This window comes from Cydia pomonella, chromosome 27 (assembly GCF_033807575.1).
Source record: "Cydia pomonella isolate Wapato2018A chromosome 27, ilCydPomo1, whole genome shotgun sequence".
Lineage (NCBI taxonomy): Eukaryota > Metazoa > Arthropoda > Insecta > Lepidoptera > Tortricidae > Cydia > Cydia pomonella.
The window spans coordinates 9,573,276-9,586,359 of NC_084729.1; the positions used below are offsets into that span (position 1 = coordinate 9,573,276).

Here is a 13,084-nt window from a genome sequence, read left to right on the forward strand (position 1 = left end):
ACCTACTCTTTGACATAAACGATACTAAATTTATGGTGGGGAATAAAATAAAAATGAGACTGCAATTTTATCAGATTGGCTGAAAAGGTTACGTCCGGTACGCACGTCTGTTACGTCTGTGTCTTTGGTTTCCGAACGAATTATTGTGACAGTTGTAGTTGTGACATTAGCAGCAGTGTCAGTGTCAACACTTACATTGCCTTTGGTTTGGTCATAGCTGATAAGCTGCGTTTGTTTTTCAGTATTAATTATTACCAAAAAATAAAAGCAAATTAACCATATTACTCAGGCTGTGAAACGACTATTCGTCCATGGATAGTACACTAATAAATTCGATACTGCAGCACGAGTTGCAATGCTGCCGAGTTTGTTTAATGACGGACTGTAGACTGTACAATATTCATGATTATAAACTCGCCGATACCTTTACTCGCATCTCTGGGACTACTGTAAGTATTAGCTAACAATTATACCTTGGCCTTTATAAAACTGTATACATTAGAACTACGCTTAGAGGGCTGGCGGCCCTCAACTGTGCGTTTCTCCAGAAACTTCATGGCTCAAGCCTACCCTCGATTCCACGTCTTTCAGTCTACCCGGCTTTGTGCTGGTGCGGAACGACCGCATTGGTAAAGGTGGCGGCGGTGTTGCCATATACCTTCACAGCAATATTCCTTACAAAGTAGTCTCTTCTTCTCCATCTCAGTTTACGGGGTCCATGGAATATTTAATTATAATTAAAGCAAGCAATTTAATATTACTTTGCTAATCCGCGAGAAAATAACGTGTTAGTCAAACAGTGCTAACCCGTTATACTTACTTGCGTATTTTTACATGCAATTAATATTCCCACCCTCCCACCGCAAAAATAAATACGCAAATAAATATAACAACCCACCACCAAAAGTACAAAACTCGACACGTGTTTCGCCTCTCAGGAGGAGGAGGAGGAGGGATCCTGAGGATGCCTCGTAGAGAGGCGAAACACGTGTCGAGTTTTGTACTTTTGGTGGTGGGTTGTTATATTTATTTGCGTATTTATTTTTGCGGTGGGAGGGTGGGAAATATTAATTGCATGTAAAAATACGCAAGTAAGTATAACGGGTTAGCACTGTTTGACTAACACGTTATTTTCTCGCGGATTAGCAAAGTAATATTAAATTGCTTGCTTTAATTAGCATGGATTTCCGCAAAGTAACGCCTGATTCTATTAATTATATTTAATTATTGAAATAAATATTGGAGAGACTAAGGCCGCACTCGGTGTAGTGTCCACCTCGCATTGACTATTTCATGGATCTCGAAACTGTTCTTGCCTCTCTTAGTGTTGAATATGAACACCAGATAATCATGGGCGATTTTAATACTGACCTTTTAAAGAACAACATTAAGACGCGCAAACTTAATGCCATCATTGAGTCTGCTGATCTCTCTGCGCTTCCCCTTATGCCAACTGACTCCTTGTTGGACCTTATTATTGTCTTTTTTAAACAAAGTTGGCCAACTGCCGGCTCCAGGTTTTTCACGTCCTCGTCCTCCAAAGTTGCAGCGCATGACGATACAACTCTGCAGTTATGCCAGACTTTACATTCAAGCCTTACAGAGGGACGCATGCACGGCAGATTGGTCGTGGACGTTGTCAGCTCCGTCAGTTGATGGAGCGATGTTGGCCCTTAACTCATCTGTTCTTAAGCTTTTTGACATTCATGCACCTATATGCACAGTACGGTTGAAGAGGCCTCCGGTGCCGTGGATCACGCGAGAGGTGCCTATTGCGATGACACGGCGAGATAGGGTTTTTCGCAAATTTAAGCGTGACCGTTGCGAGGAGAATTGGTGCCTTTATAAGGCTACCAGAAACAAATGCAACCAGATGGTTTGAGCAGCTAAACGTAAATTCATTCCACATTCCGCAACATCGCCATGTCATCAGCTGAGACATGGAAATTTCTCAAATCGATTGGTGTAGTTAAATCTCCGTTGAAGTTAACTTCTTCTGTTTTTTCGGTAAATGATCTAAATTCCCACTTTGCAAAACCTTCTTCCTTAGACCCTATTACTATAGTTCTTAGTATTGCTGAAATTAGTGCCCTGCCTTGTTTTACTACAAACACTTTCTCTCTTACCCCAGCCACAGATGAAGAGGTTAAAAAAACCATTTTAGAATGTATTCTCCCTTTTATAAAGCCTGTTATAACTAACGCCTATGTCATTCCTCTGCCAAAAGTTTCCAACCCCAGTGCCCTTAAAGATTTTAGACCCATTTGGCGTACTGGAAGAGAGGCCTATGCTCAGCAGTGGGCGATAAAAGGCTGATATGATGTTGATGATGATGATGATAGGTTACAAGTAGGTATAACTGTATTAGATCTTCTTTCTTTCTCTTGTTTTTTACTAATGTGGTGCTGTTGGTAGATGGTTTTGCAATAAACGCTTTTCTATTCTATTCCATTCCATTCTTTCAAACAATATATGTGTTACTGAAATATGGTAAACCGTTTAATCTGCTTATGTTGTTTTTTCTGTTGGCTGACAAGCACAACAACAACAAGAAATAGTTGGATAGATGGATGGGTATCCATGCATTAGGAAATATTTCTCCGCTATGAGTTCTAAATCAATGTTAATATGTCTTTTTTAACACGCTTTTATTAGGTCAACCTGTATGTAACTAACTAAATGGAATCTAAGGTAACTAATTTACCATCTTCCAAGGATCGTAGCGTCATGAAAATTGGCAGCTATATGTAGTTCTGATGACAATACAATAATATGGCACTGTCGAACTGATTTGATGATGGAGCCGAAAGATATGAACTGGAACTTCATGATGGAACATCGTATCATAGCTGTGTTTGGATTTGTTAGAAAAGTCTTGTAATGAACTTTGACCACGATTAGGTTTCAAGGTCTGATGATGAAGCCGGAAGATAGGCACTGGCATTCCATGATGGAATATCGTATCATAGTCGTGTTTGCACTTGTGAGAAAATTCACGTAATGGACTTTGAACACGATCAAGTTTCAAGGTTATAACAAACCACCATGCAACCTACACCATAAAAAATGGACAGACAGACGGACATGACGAATCCATAAGGGTTCCGTTTTTTGCCATTTGGCTATGGAACCCTAAAAAGCGTGTTTTTCTAGTGTTTTTTAAACTATACATTATTATCCTTATTGAAAAGAAGAGGCGTTTCGTACATTATTACCTACACTACTTTGAATTGAATTGAATTGAAATAGCCTTTATTCCTGAATACTTAGTTTTACATTTTCTTTTAAAATTATACAAGTATCCTTTTTTTATTTCTTTATGTTTTTACTCTTTCTGTGTTTCTTTTTATTTGTCAGGTTGTCCTTGACATAGACCTTCTCCAGGCGGCGCAACTCCTCGCGGTTTTTTGAGTCTTCTCCAGTCTTCAGGAAAGTCGTCTTCCCATCTTTTATACGGTTTGCATTGGGGTCTTTTCTCTCCTCTTGGGTACCATTCTGTGACATCTTTTGTCCTTTTGTGAGCGCATCATGTGCCCTGTCCATTTCCATTTTGGTGTTCGAATTTTCTGGGAAACATCTCTTATTTTGGTCGTTTTACTACGAGTAATGTCTGTGAGTCTGCATCGATCTCTTCGTTTTATTCTCAGCATACTTCTCTCCATACTTTATTGGTTGACTTTGTGCTCATTTTCCTTGGTTAACTCCTCGTCTGATAGTGGCAATGCCAGAATGTTGTTACAAACAACTATATTTGTAGATTTATGAAATGTTATATATGTATGATTGTAGGTGTCCAGAGACGGCCTGCCGCAGTACCTGTGCGCGTACTGCCTCGTGCTGCTCCTCAAATGCTCGTCCTTCAGAGACATGTGTCTCCGCACTATGGAACTACTCACACCCGCGCTGCTCAAGGGGGCGGTAATTATTGTTTTTTTTTTAAATAAATAATATTAAGTAAATAAATATTATAGGACATTATTACACAAATTGACCAAATCCCACAGTATATGCTCAATAAGGCTTAGATTAGATTAGATTATTTATTTTATGAAAGACAATTACATAATAAATTAGCATTAATGTCAGAAATATAAGAATTTCTATCAGTATGTCAAAATAAAATAAAAATAATAACAATACTAATGAAATAAAATTATAACTCCAATAAGGATTGTCAATACAATTAGAATAACAGTAAGTAGGTACTTACAAAATCCAAAATATAAATTTACAATGTCAAAACTTACGAAAATACAAAAACGAACACAAATAATATCTCCCAATAAGAATCGTCAACACACAACAATATAAAAAACAATGAAATAGTATCTCCCAATAAGGATCATCGTTATGATAAAGAAAACAATGTCAATAAAAAACAATAAGAATAAACCAATTTCTGAATCAAAAGTCAATTCATTTACTGAGTACAGGGGGTTTTCCAACAAAAGGTTTCTCAATTTACGTCGCATTACTCGTTTCGTATCTCGGCAGGTAGGTGCTCGAAATAAGTAGGTCCGATTGTTCTTGGGTTCCTTTTTGAAAGCACCAAGCGACGAGGAACTGTTCTAAGACGACCTGTGTTACGCAATTGTTTTCCCGGACAATCTACACGAGAAAATTGAGCAATATTATGTCTGACATATATCATTACATCAAAGAGGTGTTGTTAGTAGTGAGCCATTTTGCGTTCCGAAATAAAAAGTTCTTTACATGGGTGTCTGTGTTTTACTCCAGCAAGTGTACGAATTGCTCTCTTCTGAACTATGAAGACTCTTCTGGCATCAGTAGAGTTACTTCAAATGAGCGTGCCATACGACATAATAGAATGGAAGTGAGCAAAGTACACCTGCTTTAGAGCTTCCTTCGAGAAAAGTGGCTTCATCTTTCGCAACGCAAAGACTGCACTACCCAACCTATCACAGACACTGTCAACATAGTGATTCCAGTTAAGGTTACAGTCAACTATAAACCCAAGGAACCTACTCTCATTGCACACTGGCATCGGACTACTGGTCATGCATGGTGGAATCTTCCGACCAGAGAATAGCATCACGTTTGACTTGGAACAGTTTAGTATGAGCCCATTTGCTGAAAACCAGGTCTGTAACTGCGCACAAGCATCACTTATCTTTAGGCTTAGCTGGTCGTAAGATTCTGTACTAACCAACACGGTGGTATCGTCCGCAAACAATACGGGCAAACCAGCTGCAACATTCGATAGCAGGTCGTTTATAAAGAGCAAAAATAACGTATTTCCAAGAGCAGAACCCTGCGGAATACCGATATTTACAGATCCTGCGTCGGATTGTAGTGGTTTGCCGTCGGCAAGTAGCGTTACGACTTGTTTGCGGTCCGATAAAAAAGATGTAAACAGCTGGTGAGCGTTGTGTTGGACACCATACAAATTTAATTTTTTGAGCAGTAACACGTGACTGATGACGTCAAATGCTTTCGATAGGTCACACAATATTCCCGCCATCTTATTTTTGTCATCTTACCCAGTTATTATGGATACTTAAACAACGATAAATACAAAGAAAAACCAATGACTCGGAAATAAAAATCCATGCTCATTATACAAATATATGCCCTTACTAGGATTTGAACCTAGCACCATCGACTTCATAGGCGGGGTCACTACCACTACCCACTAGGCCAGACAGGTGGTCAGTACAAAATAAAGTCATGATGTACATCCTCTGAACACATGTTGTGAAACTTGTAAAGTAACTTCAAAACTTAAAACAGTATTTTTTACCAAGCAGATGTGTTTGCAAGCTATACTACAATATTATTTATTCACCACAGTAGGCAAGCCTCTTGACTTTTAATTTTTCCTTTACAATATATTTTATAAATAGTAGTCTGTGCGGAAAGAAAAGAGTTGTGGATTATACGGGAACCAATACATTCTACGACTCTTCTCTTTCCGTACAGACTCCAGTGCTGTTAACATTTCATTCATGCTTTTCAGTTGGATACAGATTATATTCGCAAATACCAAACCCCTCACCGGTCTCTCAACTTAACTCAAACTGAACTCGAAATTATAGAGTTAAACCCATATTATGATTTATTTAATAAACAAATACTGAACGAACACATAGTAAATGAACAAATTATGCCGGTAGTCAATGAAGTTTCTCTTGTAATAGCACCTGATATCCAAGAAGACTTAATTGAAATCAGTAATGATGATTCTGAGCAACTCGTTTTAAAAGATGAAATAATCAGTAAGATAGATGAAGATGAGATAAAAACAGAGACATCAATTTTAAAAAACGTCTTGTTAACTAAAAAAGTCTTAAAAAGCAAAAAAAATATCAAGACTCCAAAAAAGACCAAAAATATCTTGAAAACTGAAACGAACTTAAAAAGAAAACGACAGACTAAAACTAAAGTGGAGGAAAATTTAAAAACGGGACAGGTCAATGAAGGTACGGATATTGATAAAAATATAATGAAAACTGGAAATGAAAATAAAGAAATAATGAGAATAATGACGATGGAATTGAAGGATGATAAAATTGAATTTAATGGTACTAATGAAGCTGATGATGGTGTTGGGAATAATGATGATTACAACGAAATTGAAGAAGTACCTGTAGAAACGAAGAAAAGAAAAAGGGGAAAAAATACGCGTTCTCTGCCTGAATTTAATTTAGTTAAATTTGGGCGCACTATTAACCATAAAACTGTTACTTTGAGCAAGGTAAGAATAAGAATAGTAAGACTTTAGTTTTTATTATTTTGTTATAACTCTTTTTACTTTTTAAAAAAGTACATAATTACACTTAACTTTATTCATGGTTATAAAAAAATATTTTATAATTAGGTTAACCCTATGACCGCCAAAGACGTCATATGACGCGCGCGGCTACAGCCCAATATCAACCTTCATGCGTACTGACAAGGTTCACGATTACGCGCCGCGTGCGATAGGCGTGGCGTTCAAAAGGTTAACTGGTTTAAAATATTGCAAAAAATTGCAATTATTATGGCTGTATGGGGTATATTATATATGTATAGATCTAGACGGATCTTTGCCAAATCAACACGTTAAAATTGATAATATAGCATAATTTATTCAAATTTTTGTGTTAATAATCAGCTTTTAGTTTAACATTTTTTATGCATGTGTAGGAAGAGCAACTGGAAGAAATCGCAATGCGCAAGAAGTCCCAGATATACCTGGACTCGCCGTTCAAGTGCGAGGACTGCGGGAATGGGTTTGGCCTGGAGTCCACCTACAACAACCACCGAGCCCGGCATAGCTCGGTGAGTCCGCTTTGACCCACCATTCAGTTCTCGTATAGGGCATGAAAACCGGAATTCACCTGACATTTTTCTGAAACCGAAATACCGGAACATCGGCTCGAATTTCACTATATTTCGACACCGGAATTACGGTTCAATATTTATCGAAATTACGGCATTGGATTTTATTAGGTTCAATCATCATTACGACTATTCAACTGTTCAATTAGGCATAAAATTCGCCATCTGTGCATTTAGTTTTTGCATTTATTGTACAATCAATTTGAAATAAATATTTTATTTCAGAGCAGCCGTCCGCACTCGTGTGACATCTGCACTGTGCGTTTCCTCTGGCGCAGCCAACTCAATAGTCACCAGGGCCGGCACCGAATGAAGTTCATTTGCAATCAGTGCAACTTCATCTCCAGGGATACGTTAGTTATTGTAATATCCAAACTCAACATGTTTCGCGGGCGTATGGGTTCACTGTGGAACACATACGCCTGCGAAATATGCTACATGACAACGGTCGGTTCTGACTGCGCTTATTCCATAACGAAATCACTCCGTCTGCCTTATCCTTTTGGATTTGCCAACATAAGTATAATAATTTATAAACCTAACATATGAAGTATCCTGTGAAGGTAAGGGCATTTATTTACAATTTTACATATTTGGCTATTACAAATTGTTATTACTGAATAATGAGTGATGTTTGTAATAAATAAATAACTTAACCCAGCCTCAAACTAACCAAAGCCTGTACTATGTGTAATAGGCGATATACACTGTTTACTGACCAATGTTTTGACAATAAATATTATTTATTCATCCATATACATACTTATATCATGAGTTATATGACGCAGGAGTCAAGCGAGTAAGCACCACGCCACACACGCGGGCAAGACCTACAAGTGCCCGCACTGCGAGAAGAGCTTCATGTAAGTGTACTTAAGAGTATTAGTAGTAGGTACCACCAGACATCAGGCTCTAGGGTGCAAAATTTAACGGCAGGTCGGGAGTTCAGAAATAAGGATAAAGTGGAAAAAATTACTGTCTATAACTCCAATCATAGTGAATTTACAATACAACTTGGAATTCCCGGCACCCGCTTAAGATGTGTTATAATTTAATATTCTTGCTACCGTTTTTATTTTCCATTTAATAACTAGTTACGAAATATGGTTACGGGTACTCGTATTTGGTGATATATGATTTTTTTATCCATTCTGTAGCTAGTTACCAAAGGTTACGAAATAGTACCTAAATATTTTTTGTTGAGCTACGGGCTAGCCGATAACACGTGTCTTCGTTATGTTGTGAAAAACACGTACAAACAAAGAACCCGCTTAGTGCTAACTTCTGTATCAGGTAAACTTCGGGATAAACTGTCACCTGCGGACTTATTATTTCCGGACCGATACGTCCTTTCAACCTTCAAGAAAAGAGCTTACGGTCTTAACGGCTGGCAAAGCACTTCCAGCTCCTCTGGTGTTGCGGTTGTTATTGGGCGACGGTTATTGCCTCCTATATCATACAAATATTGGGAACATGCCGAAAATAATAATTAGATAAAAAGTCGATTGATTCTGTCCCCTCAGAAATAGCACGACGTACTTCTCCCACGTGCGCCTGATGCACCCCGAGCTGAACGTGGACTGCGTCGACTGCGGCGAGACGTTCGTCAGCAAGTCTGGGCTCAAGCAACACAAGAACCGGATACATGCTTTGGTATTAACAAACTATACTCCTTTTTTGTCATTAATATCTCTAGCACTGCACTAGCCGCTAAACAAACGTATTTGGATTTTCCTAATACTTACATATTTGTGTTTCACAAATCTGTTTTTCAGAAATCGTCTCAATTTGTATGCAATATGTGCTCGGCTAAGTTCAACAGTGAAGAGGTGCTGAAGAAACATATTGAGTTGGCCGGCGAGCATAGAGAGGGAGACCTGCGGCCGTGCGAGCAGTGCGGCGAGAACTGTGCCACCGAGGAGGCGCTACAGGAGCATGTGAGGGTGGTACATCCCACTGAGTTCCGTCACTGTGAACGGGTAAAAGCTTTGCAATTACATACAGTTGTAGGAGTTCTCTTTGTGTAATTTTAATGTTAAAATGGGGCAACACTGACTTTTGACTGGTTACTAAATGAGGTTACGAAATGGTTAAAAAATTGGTGGTTACGAGTTGGGGACTTTACCGTGTCGGAGCTGGTGTTGTTGCAGTCTTAAACTTGCATTTCACTTTCTTTGTATTTTAAATTTTATGGTGCACGATAAAGATTATTTATTTACTTGCAGTGTGACATAACGTTCAGTAATGCGGCGGCATTCGACACACACAACCTCCGCAAGCACCTCGGGCAGCGCTACCAGGCCCCGCCACGTAAAAGAATCAGGGGGCGGAAGCAGGTCATGTGCGACCAGTGCGGTCATACTGTGCAGGTGAAATACTAGAGTGACATCAAGCTTTTGAATATGACTATGTGCCAATACCACAAAAAAACATATTAAATACCACTATACTATTATTTCTCGACACTTGTCAATTTAGAAAATTAACCGATTATAAAAATCAGGCGTCTACATTGAAATCATAAAAACGCCGAACACAAAGATGAAGTTCAGTAAATCTATAAGTACCTATATATTTGATTAGGTGTGGTCAATTTTCTGTTAAATTAAAACCTTGGTTTAAATTGTAAACTAATCTTATATTTTCTAAATATAGTGTAAATAGATATTGAGATGTCTTCGCGTTTGTATTGATTATAAAAAAAATTACATAGCATTACTATGAACAGTGTTGGCCGAACGTTAATTATAAATAAATAAAATAAAAAAGCCTCTTTATTTCCTTAACAATTACTTACAAACTTGGAATATTTTTCTTTTGTACATACTGCTATTTCTAAATTTATTTTAAATAATATCTATTTTCTTCTTTAAGCTTATTTGGTTAGAAAATATTTAAACTTGTTTTTTGTTTATGTATTTATGTGAAGGAACCCCACTTTATTGGGTAAAGGCCTCCTCTAATTTGTATCCTCTGTCTTTAAATACTATTTGTCTTTACTTTTATTTTTAATTGAAGAGTATTAATACCGACTAGGCACCTACTCTTTGTGTAACCTCAGTTGACACTCGTACACACTTTGCTTCTTTTGTGGTCAAAGCAAACATTACCACAAGAATGTTTTCAACATATTATATTCTATTTTGTAACAGAGCCCGTCGCTTCTCGAATATCATAAACGCACGCACCTCGCCGTGAAGCCGTGCGCCTGTCCTCATTGCCCGAAAACATTTGCGTTGCCATCTACTCTAACGGTAAGTGTTTACAATAACAAAACATTTTTTGAGACATTATGATACAGGCAAATTATGAGACTTGCGTCGATTGTCACTTGCCAAACATGTCAAGCGATGTCCACCCGACGTCGCTGGCGACACGAGTCGCGGGACATTTGTCCCATAGTGTATCCTTAGCTTTGAATATTGTGTTCAATATGTTATTGTAATTATTCACTTCGTATATATTGTAAAGTAATCGTCCGCCACTGCCCGAAAGGAGCCTTGATCACCGCACCGGGATTTTCCTAGTCCATCATAATCCAGCGCGGCAACGCAGCGAGCGTGATGGTCTTACCATACGAGGCAGGTTACAGTAGATACACATTAAGTTTATATTTTATGTTTATTAAATAAAATATTTATCTTGTTGTATCGTATATGCAGGATCACATCCGGTCCCACACGGGCGAGAAGCCGTACCAGTGCCCCGAGTGCCCGCACGCCTTCACACTGAAGGGCAACTTCACCCGACATTACAAAGTTGTGAGTGTGCCAACCTAAACTCTATTATTATTATTACTAACATTGTTTTTAAAACACTCAAACAGAGTCCCCACCCTGTTACGAAATTGGCTTTTGACGCTCCCACTTGGTTCGATTGTAAGATTATGATATGACCGACCAAAAGGAGGTGCTGATGCAAGAATGCTCATGTTCGACGGCTTAATGCGCGTTTGTAAAATGGCGAGCCCTCGAATATTACCATAAATATTAAATCGATGTTTAAATTGTGTACATGTGGTCGCTATAGATTAGATTAGATTTATTTATTTCTTAAAGAAAAAGACACAGTATTTTACACAAAAGGATAAAACAAAGACTTTCACTAAAATATCGTCAACTTAACATTAAAACAAAAAATATAAAAAAAAATTAAATTAATAAATAAAGAAATGTCACGACAAAAAAGAAAATGTCAATGTATACATAGCTAGGGACAACCTAGGTATTGTCGAAATGAATAAAAAACAAATATATGTACAAAAACACTAAGTTATAAATAACTTTATCTGTAAAGTAATTTAAATGAAAAATATAATGTAAATATATTATATGTCAACGTTCTTAATTGCTAAAAATATTTATACAATGTATATGAGATTGATGCCAATTTTTGGTCAATTTGATCATCTTGTCTAGACGGGCTTCAAAAGATACGTCGACACATTGCGTAATGGTTATTTATTTAAACATTATTGCACAGTACATGTAAATACAAATACTAAACTTAATGCCGAAAGGCATTCTCCACCCATCAACCACTGGCTACAACTACATGTAGGGTCATACAGGGTCTTACTTGGAGTGTTAGTAGTGTTTGTAAGATGACATTGTAATATATGCATTGTAATATGGGCATTGTAATATTTTATTTTTTTTATTTAGAAAACTATATTGTCGGGTTTTTCATCATATTTCGATTAATTTTGATGTATTGACGGAGTTCCCTATTTCGTTCGGTATAAATAAGCGAAATTTCACAAAATTACCTAAAAATCGAGAGTTACGAAAACGTATGAAATTTTCGTACGCTTTCGTAACTCGCAAAACTTGAAGGAAAAATGAGATACATTTTTGGGACAAGTTGTGATTTCGTTTATATTCTGAAAAGTGACCATGCATTCCAATGGCGGGTCTCAAGGTCACGGCCCGTCCCAATTTCTTGGGTTTATTTGATCCCATAGTAGCTATTCTTAATTTTATAATGTATTCAATTCTAGGCACATCTGGGTAAACGCGACTCTTTCCCCTGTCCGGTGTGTGGGAACAAGTTCACCACAAGTTCGTCGATGAAGGTGCATCTCCGCGCCGTGCACGGCGGCGCCGGCTGGCCCAAGCGGGACTGCAGCAAACGGACCCGCCGCAAACGGAATACTAAGACGAATTTAGTAAATAAATGATTCTCCGTTTGAATTTTTTTGTTGATAGTTTTATTATATAAAATAATTCATAGATTTTTTTGTTCCAAATAAACCCTATATCGAAAAAAGTTGATTATTATTTAATTATAAACATGCTCGCTCAAAGGGTTATGGAGTTTGAAGAGCCTAAAATGCTCAAATTGATGAGGGGGTCTTGTAATAAATAAATATTATAGGACATTATTACACAAATTAACCAAGTCCACAGTACGCTCAATAAGGCTTGTGTTGTACCCAAAGATCAAGACTCAGTAAATGCCCTTACCAGGATTTGAACCCGGGACAAATGGCTTCATAGGCAGAGTCACTACCCACTAGGCCAGACAGACCTGTTTTTAACAAGTCTTTAGTTTAACTTAACGATCGCGACAGCATGTCTTCCATCTCGCTTTCTATTGCCGGATACAAAACGGGTAGTTGAGAATAGGATTACTCTTCCGCAGATGCTCACTACGCTTGCGAGAGTAGCAGGCCCTGTCTTCTATCTCGCTCCGACCTTTGCGTAAATACTAGACGCTATAGTTGTAAGTATACTTACTTTAA

The 13,084-nt window shown here is 37.8% G+C and overlaps 1 protein-coding gene across 1 annotated transcript; it reads left to right on the forward strand.

Annotated features, from left to right (window-relative positions):
* Positions 1 to 105: 105 nt before the first annotated feature.
* LOC133532551 (zinc finger protein 879-like) lies at positions 106 to 12,539 on the forward strand. Its single transcript, XM_061871279.1, has 12 exons — positions 106 to 449; positions 3,790 to 3,918; positions 5,978 to 6,715; positions 7,147 to 7,281; positions 7,567 to 7,694; positions 8,130 to 8,204; positions 8,865 to 8,994; positions 9,117 to 9,320; positions 9,567 to 9,710; positions 10,494 to 10,595; positions 11,004 to 11,102; positions 12,341 to 12,539. Exons 1-12 carry the CDS (start codon positions 312 to 314, stop codon positions 12,518 to 12,520), a joined length of 2,202 nt encoding a protein of 733 aa, XP_061727263.1. The 5' UTR covers positions 106 to 311; the 3' UTR covers positions 12,521 to 12,539.
* The last annotated feature ends 545 nt before the right edge of the window (positions 12,540 to 13,084 follow it).

What these genes read in the sequence shown, in the direction of transcription:
- LOC133532551 (XM_061871279.1), top strand. Translation starts at nt 312, where the DNA reads ATGGATAGTACACTAATAAATTCGATACTGCAGCACGAGTTGCAATGC. An exon ending in CTCGCATCTCTGGGACTACT is followed by an intron (nt 450 to 3,789) that starts GTAAGTATTAGC and finishes GTATGATTGTAG; the next exon opens with GTGTCCAGAGACGGCCTGCC. An exon ending in ACCGAGCCCGGCATAGCTCG is followed by an intron (nt 7,282 to 7,566) that starts GTGAGTCCGCTT and finishes ATTTTATTTCAG; the next exon opens with AGCAGCCGTCCGCACTCGTG.